Source organism: Medicago sativa, chromosome 3 (genome assembly GCF_051527215.1).
Source record: "Medicago sativa cultivar Bolivia chromosome 3, Bolivia_mono, whole genome shotgun sequence".
Taxonomy (NCBI): Eukaryota; Viridiplantae; Streptophyta; class Magnoliopsida; order Fabales; family Fabaceae; genus Medicago; species Medicago sativa.
The window spans coordinates 31,082,697-31,095,821 of NC_140751.1; the positions used below are offsets into that span (position 1 = coordinate 31,082,697).

The following is a 13,125-nucleotide window of genomic DNA, read 5'->3' on the forward strand; positions in this document are numbered from 1 at the left end:
CTATGTCAAAATCCATTTCAAAAATTGCATTTAAAGTCATTTTGAGTCAATTTTGCCCCTGGGGGCATTTTAGTCTTTTCATGTGTCAAAACTCTGTTTAAACTCTTAAAATTGTCTCTGAGTCTTTTAACTTTGTTTGTGTAAGTTTTGCTTTAATCCCTTGTTAAAAATCCATTTTAAAATTTGCATCTGAGTCATTTTTAGTCGTTTCAGCCCCAGGGGCGTTTTGGTCATTTCACATAATATTTCTGATTCATTTTAATCCGCTTTGTTGTTTTTAATCGTCTCGCTTTACGTTAATTTTCAATTTACTTTTTCAATTCAATTTTAGTTTTAATTTTCATATTTGTCCTTGTACTTTTGTTATTTGCATTTTAATCCCTTTTTAGGTGTGTTAAATCCAAGTGCCACGTGTCCAAATGCTATTAGTCCACAAAAGTTTGTTAGAGTCCAGTGCCACATGTCCCACTCCAATTGGCCCAAGGCTTACCACATCACCTATATAAGTCAAAGTCATGGTCAAAATAACACATTCAATCATTATCACACTTTTCACAAAATACACAAAAAATCAAAGAGTTTTTCTTCTCTCATTTTTTCTTCCCCACTTTCTCTCTCCTTTAACAAACTCTAACCTCCACCACTTTCAACCACCATAACCAATTCTAACCACCACCTTTTCTTTTTCCACCACCCTAACAACCTCCATCATCCACCCTAACCGCCTTAACCACCACCAAACCACCGCAATCCATCACCGTACAACAACGAATTCACCGAGCCATAGCCAAATCACACCGATCCTCCAAGAATCCGAACCTTCACAAACCCATATATCTTTTTCGAAATCAACGTCAACGATCAATCATCAATCTCAGTGGATCTTCACTGAACTCGTCCTCAACAATTCATCAAGGAACTGCGAAAATCCGTACAACAGCAGCGACAGAAGTGGAACTGAGTCAGAGTTGATTCGAGAAGAAGAAAGAAGAAGCAAAACTGAAATTGCAGCTCCAAACGCATTTAGAATTGAAGCCAATCGAAGCATAACGGACCAGATTCGAAATTGACGAAGGAACGCAGCAAGTTCGAGCAGGGAAAGTGCAAGGACGATCCAAGTCAAGCTTTTCGTCGCAATCCTATTGTCTCCGATTGATCTGAGGTAGCGTTTTGTACGTTTATCGTTCTGTTAATTCTGTGTGATGCATTTGTATTGTTTCGAGAATTTGTTTGCGAAAGAATCTCTTGAAAATTCGTGGATCCAGTGTCTTAAGGTTAGGATTTGGGAGTTTAGGGAGTAGAATCATGTATAAGATGGAGAAAGGGGTAGAAAGAGCAAAAAATAACGCAAAAAAAGCAAGTTCAGGCGGCGGCGCCGCCACCCTTGGCCGGCCAACCGCCGCCGGAAAGTTGTTTGGGAAGATGAAGCTTAGGGAAAGGAGAGAGGGAGAACACGTGAAGAGTGAAAGAAGGGATTTCTTTGGTTTGTTTCCTGAACGTGTGTTTATCTTCTTGCCATGCCTTTTTATTCCTTATGACTAACCCATGATCCATGATCCTAACCCACAAAACCATGGATCCTACCCGTTTTTATTACCTTGGACTGGGCTTGGGCCCTTTTGTGTTACTGATCTCACTTTTGGTCAAATTCCTTGCTATTCATATACTACAAACTAATTTTCACACTTCTGCTCATGTTCAAAGCTTCTTGAAAAATTCCGTAAAACTTCCAATATATTTTTTTCTTGTGTCTTTTGGTGAATTTCGGAGTATCTTGCATGCTAGATCTTGATCACAATATATAAAAATTATCTTGATTCTTGATTAATACTTTGTATTCATTTTTACCCGAATCATAATGGAAATTTCTAAGTGTTTTGCGAATGTTGATGTGATCAATTTTTAGCACTTGATACTAGTTCCTTGGAGTGTAATTACATGTTCAAACCTACTTCAAAAATAATGTGTGCTTGTTTTTGCCATTTTTGCCACTTTTTGTCAACATTTTTGTGAAGTTTTGATGTGGTTTTGAACTTGAAATTTTGTTACATAATTGTGGCTTTGAACATGTGATTTCTTGGAGTGAATTTGCCTATTAAATGTGGTATGTGCTTGCTGTTTTGAGTTAGATTTTTGTGGACTTTGTGTTGTAAATAATGTGAAATGCTCTTGTGAAATAAAGTGCATAAAGGACTTGAAAATCTTATAATGTTTGGCATATCGATTTTCCTTGATTCTCATATTCCTTTCCTTGAAATAAGTCACCTAAAATTTCCAATGTTGTGAGAATTTAGGTCTCAAACTTGCTTTAGAAGTATATTGAATTTCAAGTCCCTTTGTCACTTTTTTACTAAAATTGTTAGTTTACTTTACTTGCAAGTTATATTTGTTTCACCATGCACTTGTCATTTTGTTTCTATATCATTGGTATTACTAACCCATTTTCACTTTATGTTTCATACATCCATAAGCATCTCACACTTCACTTTCCCCTTCACTTTATTTCTTGCAATTTAGTTTCATGCAAAAATTAGAATGTAAAGACTTAGGAATTCTTGTACTTTACTTTTATGCAATTTTTAATTCTTGCAAGACCATAGAATGTATCTAGGGCATGATGTAAAGGACAATGGACTCTAATGATGTACACCGACACAAGCACCGACACATGCACACACATCACTTTAGGTATATAGCTAGAATATGCATGTTTAGATGTATGTTTAGGATTGTATGTTTAGATGAATGCCTAGGATTTACACTTAGAAAAAACCAATTTTCCAAAAAAACTTGAATAACATCATTCAAATAATTTTCCAAAGAAACCTTGGGATCCAAATCCCATTGAATTTTCCTTTTGTTTTCTTAATCAAATTTTTAATGAACTTTAATCAAACTTTGACTTCCTTTCTCAAAATAACTAATCAAACCCCACCTTTTTACAAACTCATGCCCTTGAGGCCTCTCTCTCATTCTTCAAATTCCAATTTTCAAACTTAAAATCAACCAACAAAAACAAAAACATTTTTGGAAGCGAACTACGACGGATTTGATCCCTTAAACGGGTACGTAGGCAAGGAACAAAATTCCTTCAATTCGAATAAAACAAAATTTTAATCACATTCTTCTCTCTCCAATTCTTCACTTAGAAATTCTTAGATTTAAATAAATACCTTTCAAATAGCATTTAAAAATAAAGCGCGCGCGTAGAAATTAAAGACGGTTCCTATAGGATACTATAGTCGTTATGGGTGCCTAACACCTTCCCGTAACGAAAACAACTCCCGGACCTCGATTCTCAAGGGTTTTGCTTATTTTTTCCCTTCCCAAGAAAAAATGAGATATCACCGGTTAAAAAGGTTCAAACGTAATCAATGTTTGACACCCGAAAACCAAGATAAAACACCATCCAATAACAAAAACCAACTCATTCACTAAAAAAAAGTTGACTCATTCACCAAATTTAAAGTACAAAATAAACAAATTAGACAGAACCTTTGACCAATAAACTGGCCTACAGGTAATACACATCTACATATTGACCAAGCCTTATTCCAAACAAAATGTCTTCAACATCACTACAACAAATGGAACCCAAAGAAATGGGATCCAATACATCCTACGTGTATTATTTCAAAAGCAAATGAGAACAACATGAAACACAGGGGCAATCAGCTTGTTCAAACAACTCCCTCTCAAACCAAGCCAAGCGAAGCCTTCCTCTTAATTGTAACATGGAAAGTCTCTCCCATGTACACGTCCCGGTTCCAATTCACGTTAATTTCTCCATCATCGTAACAACATGCAACACTTCGACCACACAAAACCTTGCATTAATCACAGATACATCCAAAAGTAGTTAGATTTCCAGGAACATATAAATAAATACACCCAACACAATGAAATATCTTATGGTTCAAGCTACCACACAAATCTTACCCAAGGAATGGAATGAAGAGAATAAAACCAATCAACCACAAGCGATTCCTTGCACAGCCCAGTGACTTTGTAAGAGAAATGGGGTTTTGAGCCAATCTCACATACCTTATGAACCCTAAACAATAGCATTTCACCAACATATTTCTGAATTTCATCTGGATATATGGAAGAGCCCCGGTCCTAAACGACAAGACACACAAACAATTAAAAATCCAAACTCAACAAAAATACATGATCGCAAAAGGAAAATGCCATTGAATAAAACGTACAACGCCAATCAACAGGTTGCAAGTCTGCATCGCGAAATGCTTAACCACGTCATCAAGCAAGGTAAAATCAGCCTCCTCGTCATCGTCCTTCACCCTAATCTTTAGCCTAAAACTGTTGTTTAACTGTAAATCAGTTCATACAAAAAACAGACCATAACACCATCACCTTATAAAACAAAATTACATCACACAAAACACACGAACTAACAACCTTTGTCCATCCTTAGGTGATTCATCAGAGTACCACATGTCAACTCCTTCGACAACAGAATCAAAGGCCGCAAATACAACAAATTCACCTTCAGTTTCAATCTTCAAAATCTCTTTTAGACTAACAATATCCAAGTCAGCAACCAAATCCTTCAACTGAAGCTGTATAAAAGCCTCAGACTTTCCAATACCCATCAAGTAAAAAGTATCCATTTAGCTATCACACCACAATGATAAGCGGCAACCAAAGACCCCATATATAAAAAAAGCAATTAAATAACTCCAATGATTACCACCCTGAATTTAAATTCAAAACATGCCCATGGAATGTAAATAGCACATACGACACAACAAACAAATTAACTCATGACATGTAAGGCAATAGGGTCACATGATCCAATTTTGTCAACAGGGCATCAATAATGAAAAACCCAAGTCCAATTTTTAAAATATACTGCAAATGACACTATATAAAAATTATAAATTAATTCAATGAACATTCCATACAACCCTTCAAAAATATTGTAATTCTTTCCTACCTTTGGGACCACAAGCAGGGCATTTCCAACTGGGACCACATCCCGTATAACAAACAATTAAGTGAATGTTTGAGGATTTGGAAGTACAATGATATTCCCAGTACATTCCAAACCGTTGAAGTCACACATAATGTGGGGAGTTTGTCTCATGAACTTTACACGTGATGCTGAAAGGTTTAAATTAACTTCTTCCATGATTTGTTTGAATCCATGAGAAATCAATGCAACACAAAAAACAGAATACATGGCTCTAATGATTTTTTTTAATACAACCTCGACCAACGACGTGTGCATCGATAGACCACTTCGACTAACTATGTCTAAACCTAAAATACAGAACTTGCACCTAACGAAGTCTGCATTGAGGGACCACCTTGACTAACAATGTCTTTTTAACCAACAATCATTCAAAACTACGAAGGGAACTTATGTTAGATATGGATGTAAAATACATGGTTCTCTAAAGAACACAAATACCATTGAAGCATTTCCATATTCACGAGCACACACATGTACAATACATCGTTTACATTGAATGAGAACAATACAATTGTGATTCGAGTGCACACAATATGATACCTCAATTTTCCAAAAATTTAGAATATCCAAATAACAATAGCTTCTAAAAAACACAAGATACCAAATACTTTGTCACAATTGCTGCACATTACAAAGAAAAAAAAATAAAAAATGTATCTCCAAGGATAAATCAATCAAGGATATAGTTCATAAATCAATAAATTAAGGATCATTTTTATGCAATGTAGAATCACTTTTTGGCTTTAAATTTTACAAAATATCAATTGATAAGAAAAAATACTTCTAACCAAATTTGTAACGTTTTGTCAAATTACATTGTATTTTTATGCAATGTAAATCCATTATATATAAAAATTACACTAAATTGCTGCATATCACAAAGTAAAAAAAAAGAATGTATCTCCAATTTTCGATGATAACATATAGAAGAATTTCATCGAAGATAGACCCTTAAAATTAAGGATAAATCAATTAAGGATATAGTTCATAAATCAATAAATTAAGGATCATTTTTATGAAATGTAAAATCACTTTCTGGCTTTAAATTTTACAAAATATTAATTGGCATGAAATAATACTTCTAACTAAATTTGTAACATTTTGTCAAATTACATTGTATTTTTATGCAATGTAAATCCATTATATACAAAAATTACACTAAATTTGTAACGTAATATCAAATAAAAAAAAATCAAGATTCACTTCAAATTAGCATTAAAAATAAAAAAAATTAATTTAGAATTGCCAAGTAATTGGATGGAAAACATATTTTTTCAAAAAAAATTATAGCTCATTAAACTAAAGGAGAAAGGGATGACTATAATATTTTATAATTAGTAAAATGTAATATTTTATGCTACATATTAATTAATCAATCTGATAGTTAGGAAAGTACTTTAACTTTTACTGAAGTAAAGAGAAACAAAATCCTCATGTTTAAATTTAATTCTTAATCAAGTTTCCCACCTCTAACTAAATGTTTAAATTTAATATTAATCTTCTTTTGAATTTCTATATAAACAACACACTCAGAAATATTTATTTAATCCTTCCAAGGAAGAAAAACATATTCTTCAAAGGAGGAAAAACAGCACAGCTTCAAATTGTTTGAAGAACAATCCGCCAGCATCACTCAACACAACCAATTCAAAAATATTGGTTACACTCTAGGCCTCAAACAGTTCTCTGCTAAACTAAAGAATGAACTATAACAATGTACTTTAATTGCAACAACATTTATTTAATCCTTCTCCGAATTAGAGTAAAGGAGGAGACACATAAGACCACTCAAATTTATCATACAACCACTTAATTAACAACACATACTTGCTTCATTATAAATACACCATCAGGACCAAACATAAAACAGCAAAGGTGCCTTTTAAACACCAATTATTCTAACTTCAAACTGGATATTAATCCACTTGGAAAACACACAACAATACCATGCACTAAATGCCCCAGCCGAGCTTACAGTCCAATGCTTATTCATAAACCTAGTACAATACAAACACATTGAAATTGCCAAACGAAATCACTCCTTCTCAATCTTAACAGCCTTCAAAACATGCTTCTTCTCAGCTGCAGCAACTTCCTCAAACTCAACAGCCAAGCTCCTCTTCAAAGCCTTTCCAGCTTTCTTAACAACACTTTCCTTCCTGCCAGAAACTAGAGAAACAATACATTCATCAGCAAACTTAGCAGCCTGTGTCTCCTCAACAATCTCACAATCATCAGACACATCATCACCATCAGGAGTTTCAGAACAGGAAGAATTATCAAACACATCATCATCATCATCAGGAGTTCCAGCACGAGAAGAACCATCAGATGCATGTCCACCAGCAGAAACAATAGACTGCGTGACAAAAAAAATATTGTAAACACATCACACAAACTTAGACAATGAATATCCTTAATCACCGTGTGTACCTTAATAAGGGCTATCATTGGTCCAATGCCCTCAAAAGACTCAATGATCTTGGAATCAAAGCAGCAACGTTTCACACGGTAAGATCTATCAGAGCGGGATGTGGTGAAAGAACTTGGGTCAACAACGAAAAGGACTTTCTTACCAATAAGACTGTCAAACTCAGATGGACAATACCCACCATTCTCCCCCTAAATCACCATAAAATAACTCATATGAGAGGACTATGACAAAAATCAACAACCTAGGAGACATGGTGATGGAATAGTGAGAACCTTAGCAACTGTAACCAATTGGGCACAACTCTTCTCCAAGGCATGGCTCATGTCACTATCAAAAATGATAAATACACCTAAACATTCCTCATCAGTGACTTCTACCTTAACCTTGAACCTGAAGAAATATTGCATTCATCAATAAAACAACAATCATCAAATATCTATAACCAAGTACATGACACAAACATAAACAAACAAAAAAATATTCAAACAGTACATACCTGGGAACAACATTAGAAATTATCTGAGCACAATCATTGCAGTAGAATGATCCGGCATTGCCTGTAACACTCTTGTGGCATTTGCATGCAGAGTACCACCAATCTTCACCTTCACAAATTCTAACAACAATCCCACCAACAACACAAAAACCATCTGCCTCACCATTAAGCAACTGACCTATTGTCATTCTGGGATAAATTTTCAGAAATTTATCTTCTTCAGAAGGTCTGGCACCAGATCCAATCATAGGAATACCAGCAGAAGTTTCAATCCCAAGAACAGAAATCCTGCAGTAAAACCTCAGTCCTCAACATTTGGACATAGCTGAAGCCCATTCATTCCACGAAAACAAAACAATATATACCTGTTTTTAAACTCTTCAACTTCAGCAATCTTAGGATTAACCAAAATCCTGGTTGTATGAATCACGTTCTGCATGGAAGCCCTGTCTGATAACAGAAAAAAAAATGCACATCACAATCACTAATACAACGCTACCCATACCAATTATCTTCTTAGAATACAAAGTCAAAAAGCAAGAAACCGTGAGCATCACCTCTAAATATCTTCACTTTGGCAAATTGGACGACACAAACAGGTAATCCTTCATTACCCTTACCCATTAACTTCTTAAAATCCACAGCATAAACCCCAAAGAGTGCACACTCACACTTGCCACTACACAAATATCAACGTAAGTTCAAAACCATGTTAGGTTTTCTTTACACAATGCAGCAGAATGTCATTCAAACAAACATACCTTTCATCCGTAAGCTCAATAACCACCATCTTTGTAATCTTGCCATCCCTAATATACTCTCTCTCAGCAGACATTCCAGTGACCAGTCCAATGACATCTACAAAATAGAGAATACAAACAAAAAAAAATGTGTCTGCTTGAACATATTTTTTCAAAGGGTATGCAAAGCATAATAACAGAATACTAACCAACCAAGTAATCATAATCCCGAGTAAAACTGCATATGGCCTCGATCTTAGTCAGAGATAGACCGTACCGCGATATAGCCATACCATTACCATTATGAACCTTGGTCCTCATCTGGAAAACCAACTTGTATGGATGAAGAGTGGTCCTGTATGATCCAGAACTTGGAGCAACAAAGAAATTACTCATCTGGTATGTATGGCCTTCCTCTATCTTGGACTCAAACATATGCAGCATCGGCTTCCTTATTGTTGCATGCATCTTCCCACCCTAAAAATTTCAGCAATAAATTAAGCCTCAACTACTAATATTGAGAAAAAACTTAAAAAAACTACAATACCTTTTCATCGATCAAAACCATCTCAATAGAATTGGTATCCTTCGGGTTGAGGAATGCAGGCACTCTCCACAACCTAAGAACCCTTGCCTGAATACGCCATGTATCTCTTCCAGGCTTGATGTCACTCAAACTGTCAAAAGCATTCTTGGAAGTACCCTTCTTCTCCATTTCAGAACAATAACACCTAGATGATTTCAATTTCAAATGAGTGAATGAGTGAGTATCCACAAATCCAATGCACCTATATATAGTATTACACACCACATCATTCCATGTACATGTAAGATGGGTTGACACACGAGACAAACCAAAAATAATCATTGTACCCTCACACTATCCCCCAAATTAAGGATCTTGTCCGGCCACAATGACAAAAAAAATACCAGATGGAGTAGTTTAACTCCTTACTTTGGCGCCCATCAAAAAAATCCGTACTACATTCAAAAAATATTTTACTAAAACAGGTCCGCGAGAAGGAGAGTACGCCACGTGTAAATGAAAATGAACGTGAATAATTTAGAATCAGAACCTTCTCTTGTAAGAATTATAGATAACACAACAGAGTTTTTCTATAGTTAAATCCAACTAAAGACAAAAAAAAAGGAAGGAAATTGAAATAATAGAGATTGAATAAAAACATATTGCAGGAAAACAGACAATATCGAAAAATTTCAATTTAATATAAAAGTTGAATAACTAACATCCAAAAACGAACAAAACATGCAACGCCCAATTTGAAAGAGTCTAGAATATTCAAATGTGCGCTAAAACTGATATTGGATACATTAATTATACAATATAGAAAACGACAACAAGTCGAGAGTTTAGATACAACGGTATCCCGAGTCATATGTTACATGATTTCACACCCAAGTTTGCCACACAAGTCTAGCTACAATAATACATAACTAAACATCTCATAATATAACATATGCTTCAACTATATCAACACCGAGTTGGTTCCACGCAAGCACGGTCAATCCAAAGCTTTTTCTTTACCTTTTCCTAGAGTAACCTGTGAACCTGAACAAATTAAGGAGAGGAGTGAGACATAATGTCTCTATGAGTTCTTTCTAGCCCTAGGCTAGTGATTACCTTGGGGAAACCTACGGTTACCACCTGTCTAAATTACAACCTGACGGTTGATTATACGTGTGTGGTCATGTTCGTCTAGACGGTTGTGCCAACTAGACCCGTCATAGTTTCTTCATAACTTGTTATAGGCTTACTAACAACATACGTGCCATGGCGGTCAAGGGATCCTAGAACCGCTTTGCTAAGATACGTAATTCGCATCGAAGCCTAAGCTTGAAACAATCATGGCACGAACCTATACCGGACGAATAGGGTAACCTAAGATTGTCTTCGGCATACTATTATTTCCTTGTTCTATTCCAATACTTAGTCATGTCTAATATCATAATCATATTCATGCATAGTTAAATTCATAAACATATATTAGCGTTGATCAAACAAACGTTATCTTGATTCGTTTTATGGAGAGCCCTGGGTGGAGTAACCCCAAGAACAATCCAAACATAATCGATGAAACCTAATTAGGGTACATCGGACTCCCTCAGTGTCGTGCGGGTCCCTTGCGGCTTGAATCGTTCCCTTTGGGGAACCTCTCGTATCCCCCTGGCGTGGATAACAAGAAACACGAACACCTACTTCTTGTTATAATCTTGTTCTCATGCATACATGAAAGGTTAATCCTTACAAAATAACTCATTTACCTCGGATCCTTGTTGATCCGAATAGTGGTAAACTACAACTTATTCATTCTTGTTCTCTCAACATCTAGGTTGAATCTCTATGTTATCAATAATATGTAATTTCTACCCGTTACTCTAGCAATGCTTTACCTAGAGTTCTTGGTGATTACATATAAGGAGAAATACTATATCCTAAGGTTTATATTGATGTATGAACTGTGCACTTCTCCTATATTACCATTTCTTCCCAACCTAAGAAATCTAGGGTCGTATAATTGTTTGCTCATGTGAAGAGGGTTTCCTATTGTTTTTAAAGAGGTTTAATATTGAACTCAAGTGTTTGAATGAAGCTATAAGTAAAGAATCGAAGAGGCGTAAGCGAATACCGGTGCAAGAATTGCTAATAGCGAAACATCCCTGAGAGTCTAGAGACTTTCGCTATCAGCGAAATCTGGAAAAATGCACGCTACTGAGTTCGCTATTAGCGTATACCCCTGTTTGTGCTGGAAAAATTTCGCTAATGGCGTGATAATTTCGCCATTAGCGACTTTCTTGAGTCCAACTGCAAAAATTTCGAAATTGCATGGCGAACCCTCTTTCACAAACCTGTTTACAACCCTAGACAACCAGGAAACTTGGCAAACATATGTATTTCAAAACATAGCACATATATTTCATCATCTACCTATATGTTCTTGAATCTCAAGCATGGAAAAATATACATAATCCAAACTATTGCCTCCTAAAGATTATAACTAGCATAACACAACCCATGGGAAAGGCTTACTAACTAAGAACTCACCTTGAATAGCTTTGAAGTTGTTTCCAAGTCTCTAAACCACAAAACCCTAGAGATCACTATTCTTGATTAAGAAAGAAAACAAGTTGAAGATGCTTGCTTCTATGCACCAAAGTTTTGCTTGACCTCTTGCTTAGGAAATTTTGAACAAAGATTGTGCAAAAGGATGAAAGAATGGACCGATCTCTTAGAGATGGAAGAGAGCAAAAATGTTTGCAAAACCTAGAGAGAGAAACTTGAGGGGATAATGAAGATTTTGGGGTCAAAAGTCTTTATATACCCCTCTAGTCCAAAAGTCTAAAGTGACCTTGTCTTAAGCTCGCGCCCAAAACTTCGCCGAAAGATAAAACGCCTCTACATAATAAGCGGGATATTACAAAATAGTTCATCAAAATGTTCATTGTTCTTCGGTAGCCTAAAATAAATTTGATCATGACATTATACTAAGAGCAACCACACATGTGAATTTGACACCACATCTTCACCTAAAACCTTAAGACATAAGGTATATTGTTCTTCTCACTTATATGTTTCTCAATATCTACTCTTGCTTCAAATGTGGAACTTTAAGTCACAGTTTACACATGTACATATCTCCCTTAAGTGTAAGACTCTCTTCGTTTGTGATATGGTGACATATCAAAATAATGTCAGACAAAGGCACAACATTGTAAAAAATGTGGGTTAATGTTGGTTTCATGGAAGGACGTTTATGTTTCTATCCTTCAAGAAATGAGAGAAAGGAGTTTAGAAAAAGAAATAATATGAAAAAGAAATTTGAACATGAAGAAAATGAGAAGAAAAAAAAAGTAGTATGAGTTTTGTCCGTGGAAGTATTGAGAATAGAGTGGGTTACTAATAATTTAGAATAAAAAAAGAATTTTATGTGTTTTGTCAATTAAAACAATGACAGTCCTCGTGAGCTTAGCTCAATTGGTATGGACAATGCATAATATATGCAAGGTCCGGGGTTCGAACCCCGGTCACCACCAAAAAAAAATTAAAACAATGACACATCATTTCAAAATCTCATTTTGTCAACTCAGCATAACACAAATGCATTTTTCTAACGTCAGATCCCACCAAAGACTAAAAGTGAAGGTATTATAACTAATAGAGATTGGATAAAAAAGATTGCACGAAAACAAACGACATCCAAAACTTATATTTAATATAAAAAAAAAAGTTAAGAAAATGACATCCAAAAAATAACAAACGGTTCATCTTAATCTTTGGAATTTGAAGGGAGCATACAATGGGTTATATCATCACATTTGACTAAGAGAAACCTCACAAGTGAGATTGACACCACATTTTCACCCAAAACCTTAAGACAATAGGTATATTGGTCATCTCACTTATATATTGCTCAATATATGCTATTGCATTCAATGTAGA

General features: G+C 35.3%; 1 protein-coding gene across 1 annotated transcript; it reads right to left on the reverse strand.

Moving 5' to 3' along the window:
• Positions 1 to 7,031: 7,031 nt before the first annotated feature.
• LOC146937110 (uncharacterized) lies at positions 7,032 to 9,381 on the reverse strand. Its single transcript, XM_085749339.1, has 9 exons — positions 9,214 to 9,381; positions 8,876 to 9,143; positions 8,688 to 8,784; positions 8,472 to 8,605; positions 8,292 to 8,376; positions 7,927 to 8,214; positions 7,703 to 7,820; positions 7,430 to 7,618; positions 7,032 to 7,355 (listed from the first exon to the last, which is right to left on the reverse strand). Exons 1-9 carry the CDS (start codon positions 9,379 to 9,381, stop codon positions 7,032 to 7,034), a joined length of 1,671 nt encoding a protein of 556 aa, XP_085605465.1.
• Between the last annotated feature and the right edge of the window lie 3,744 nt (positions 9,382 to 13,125).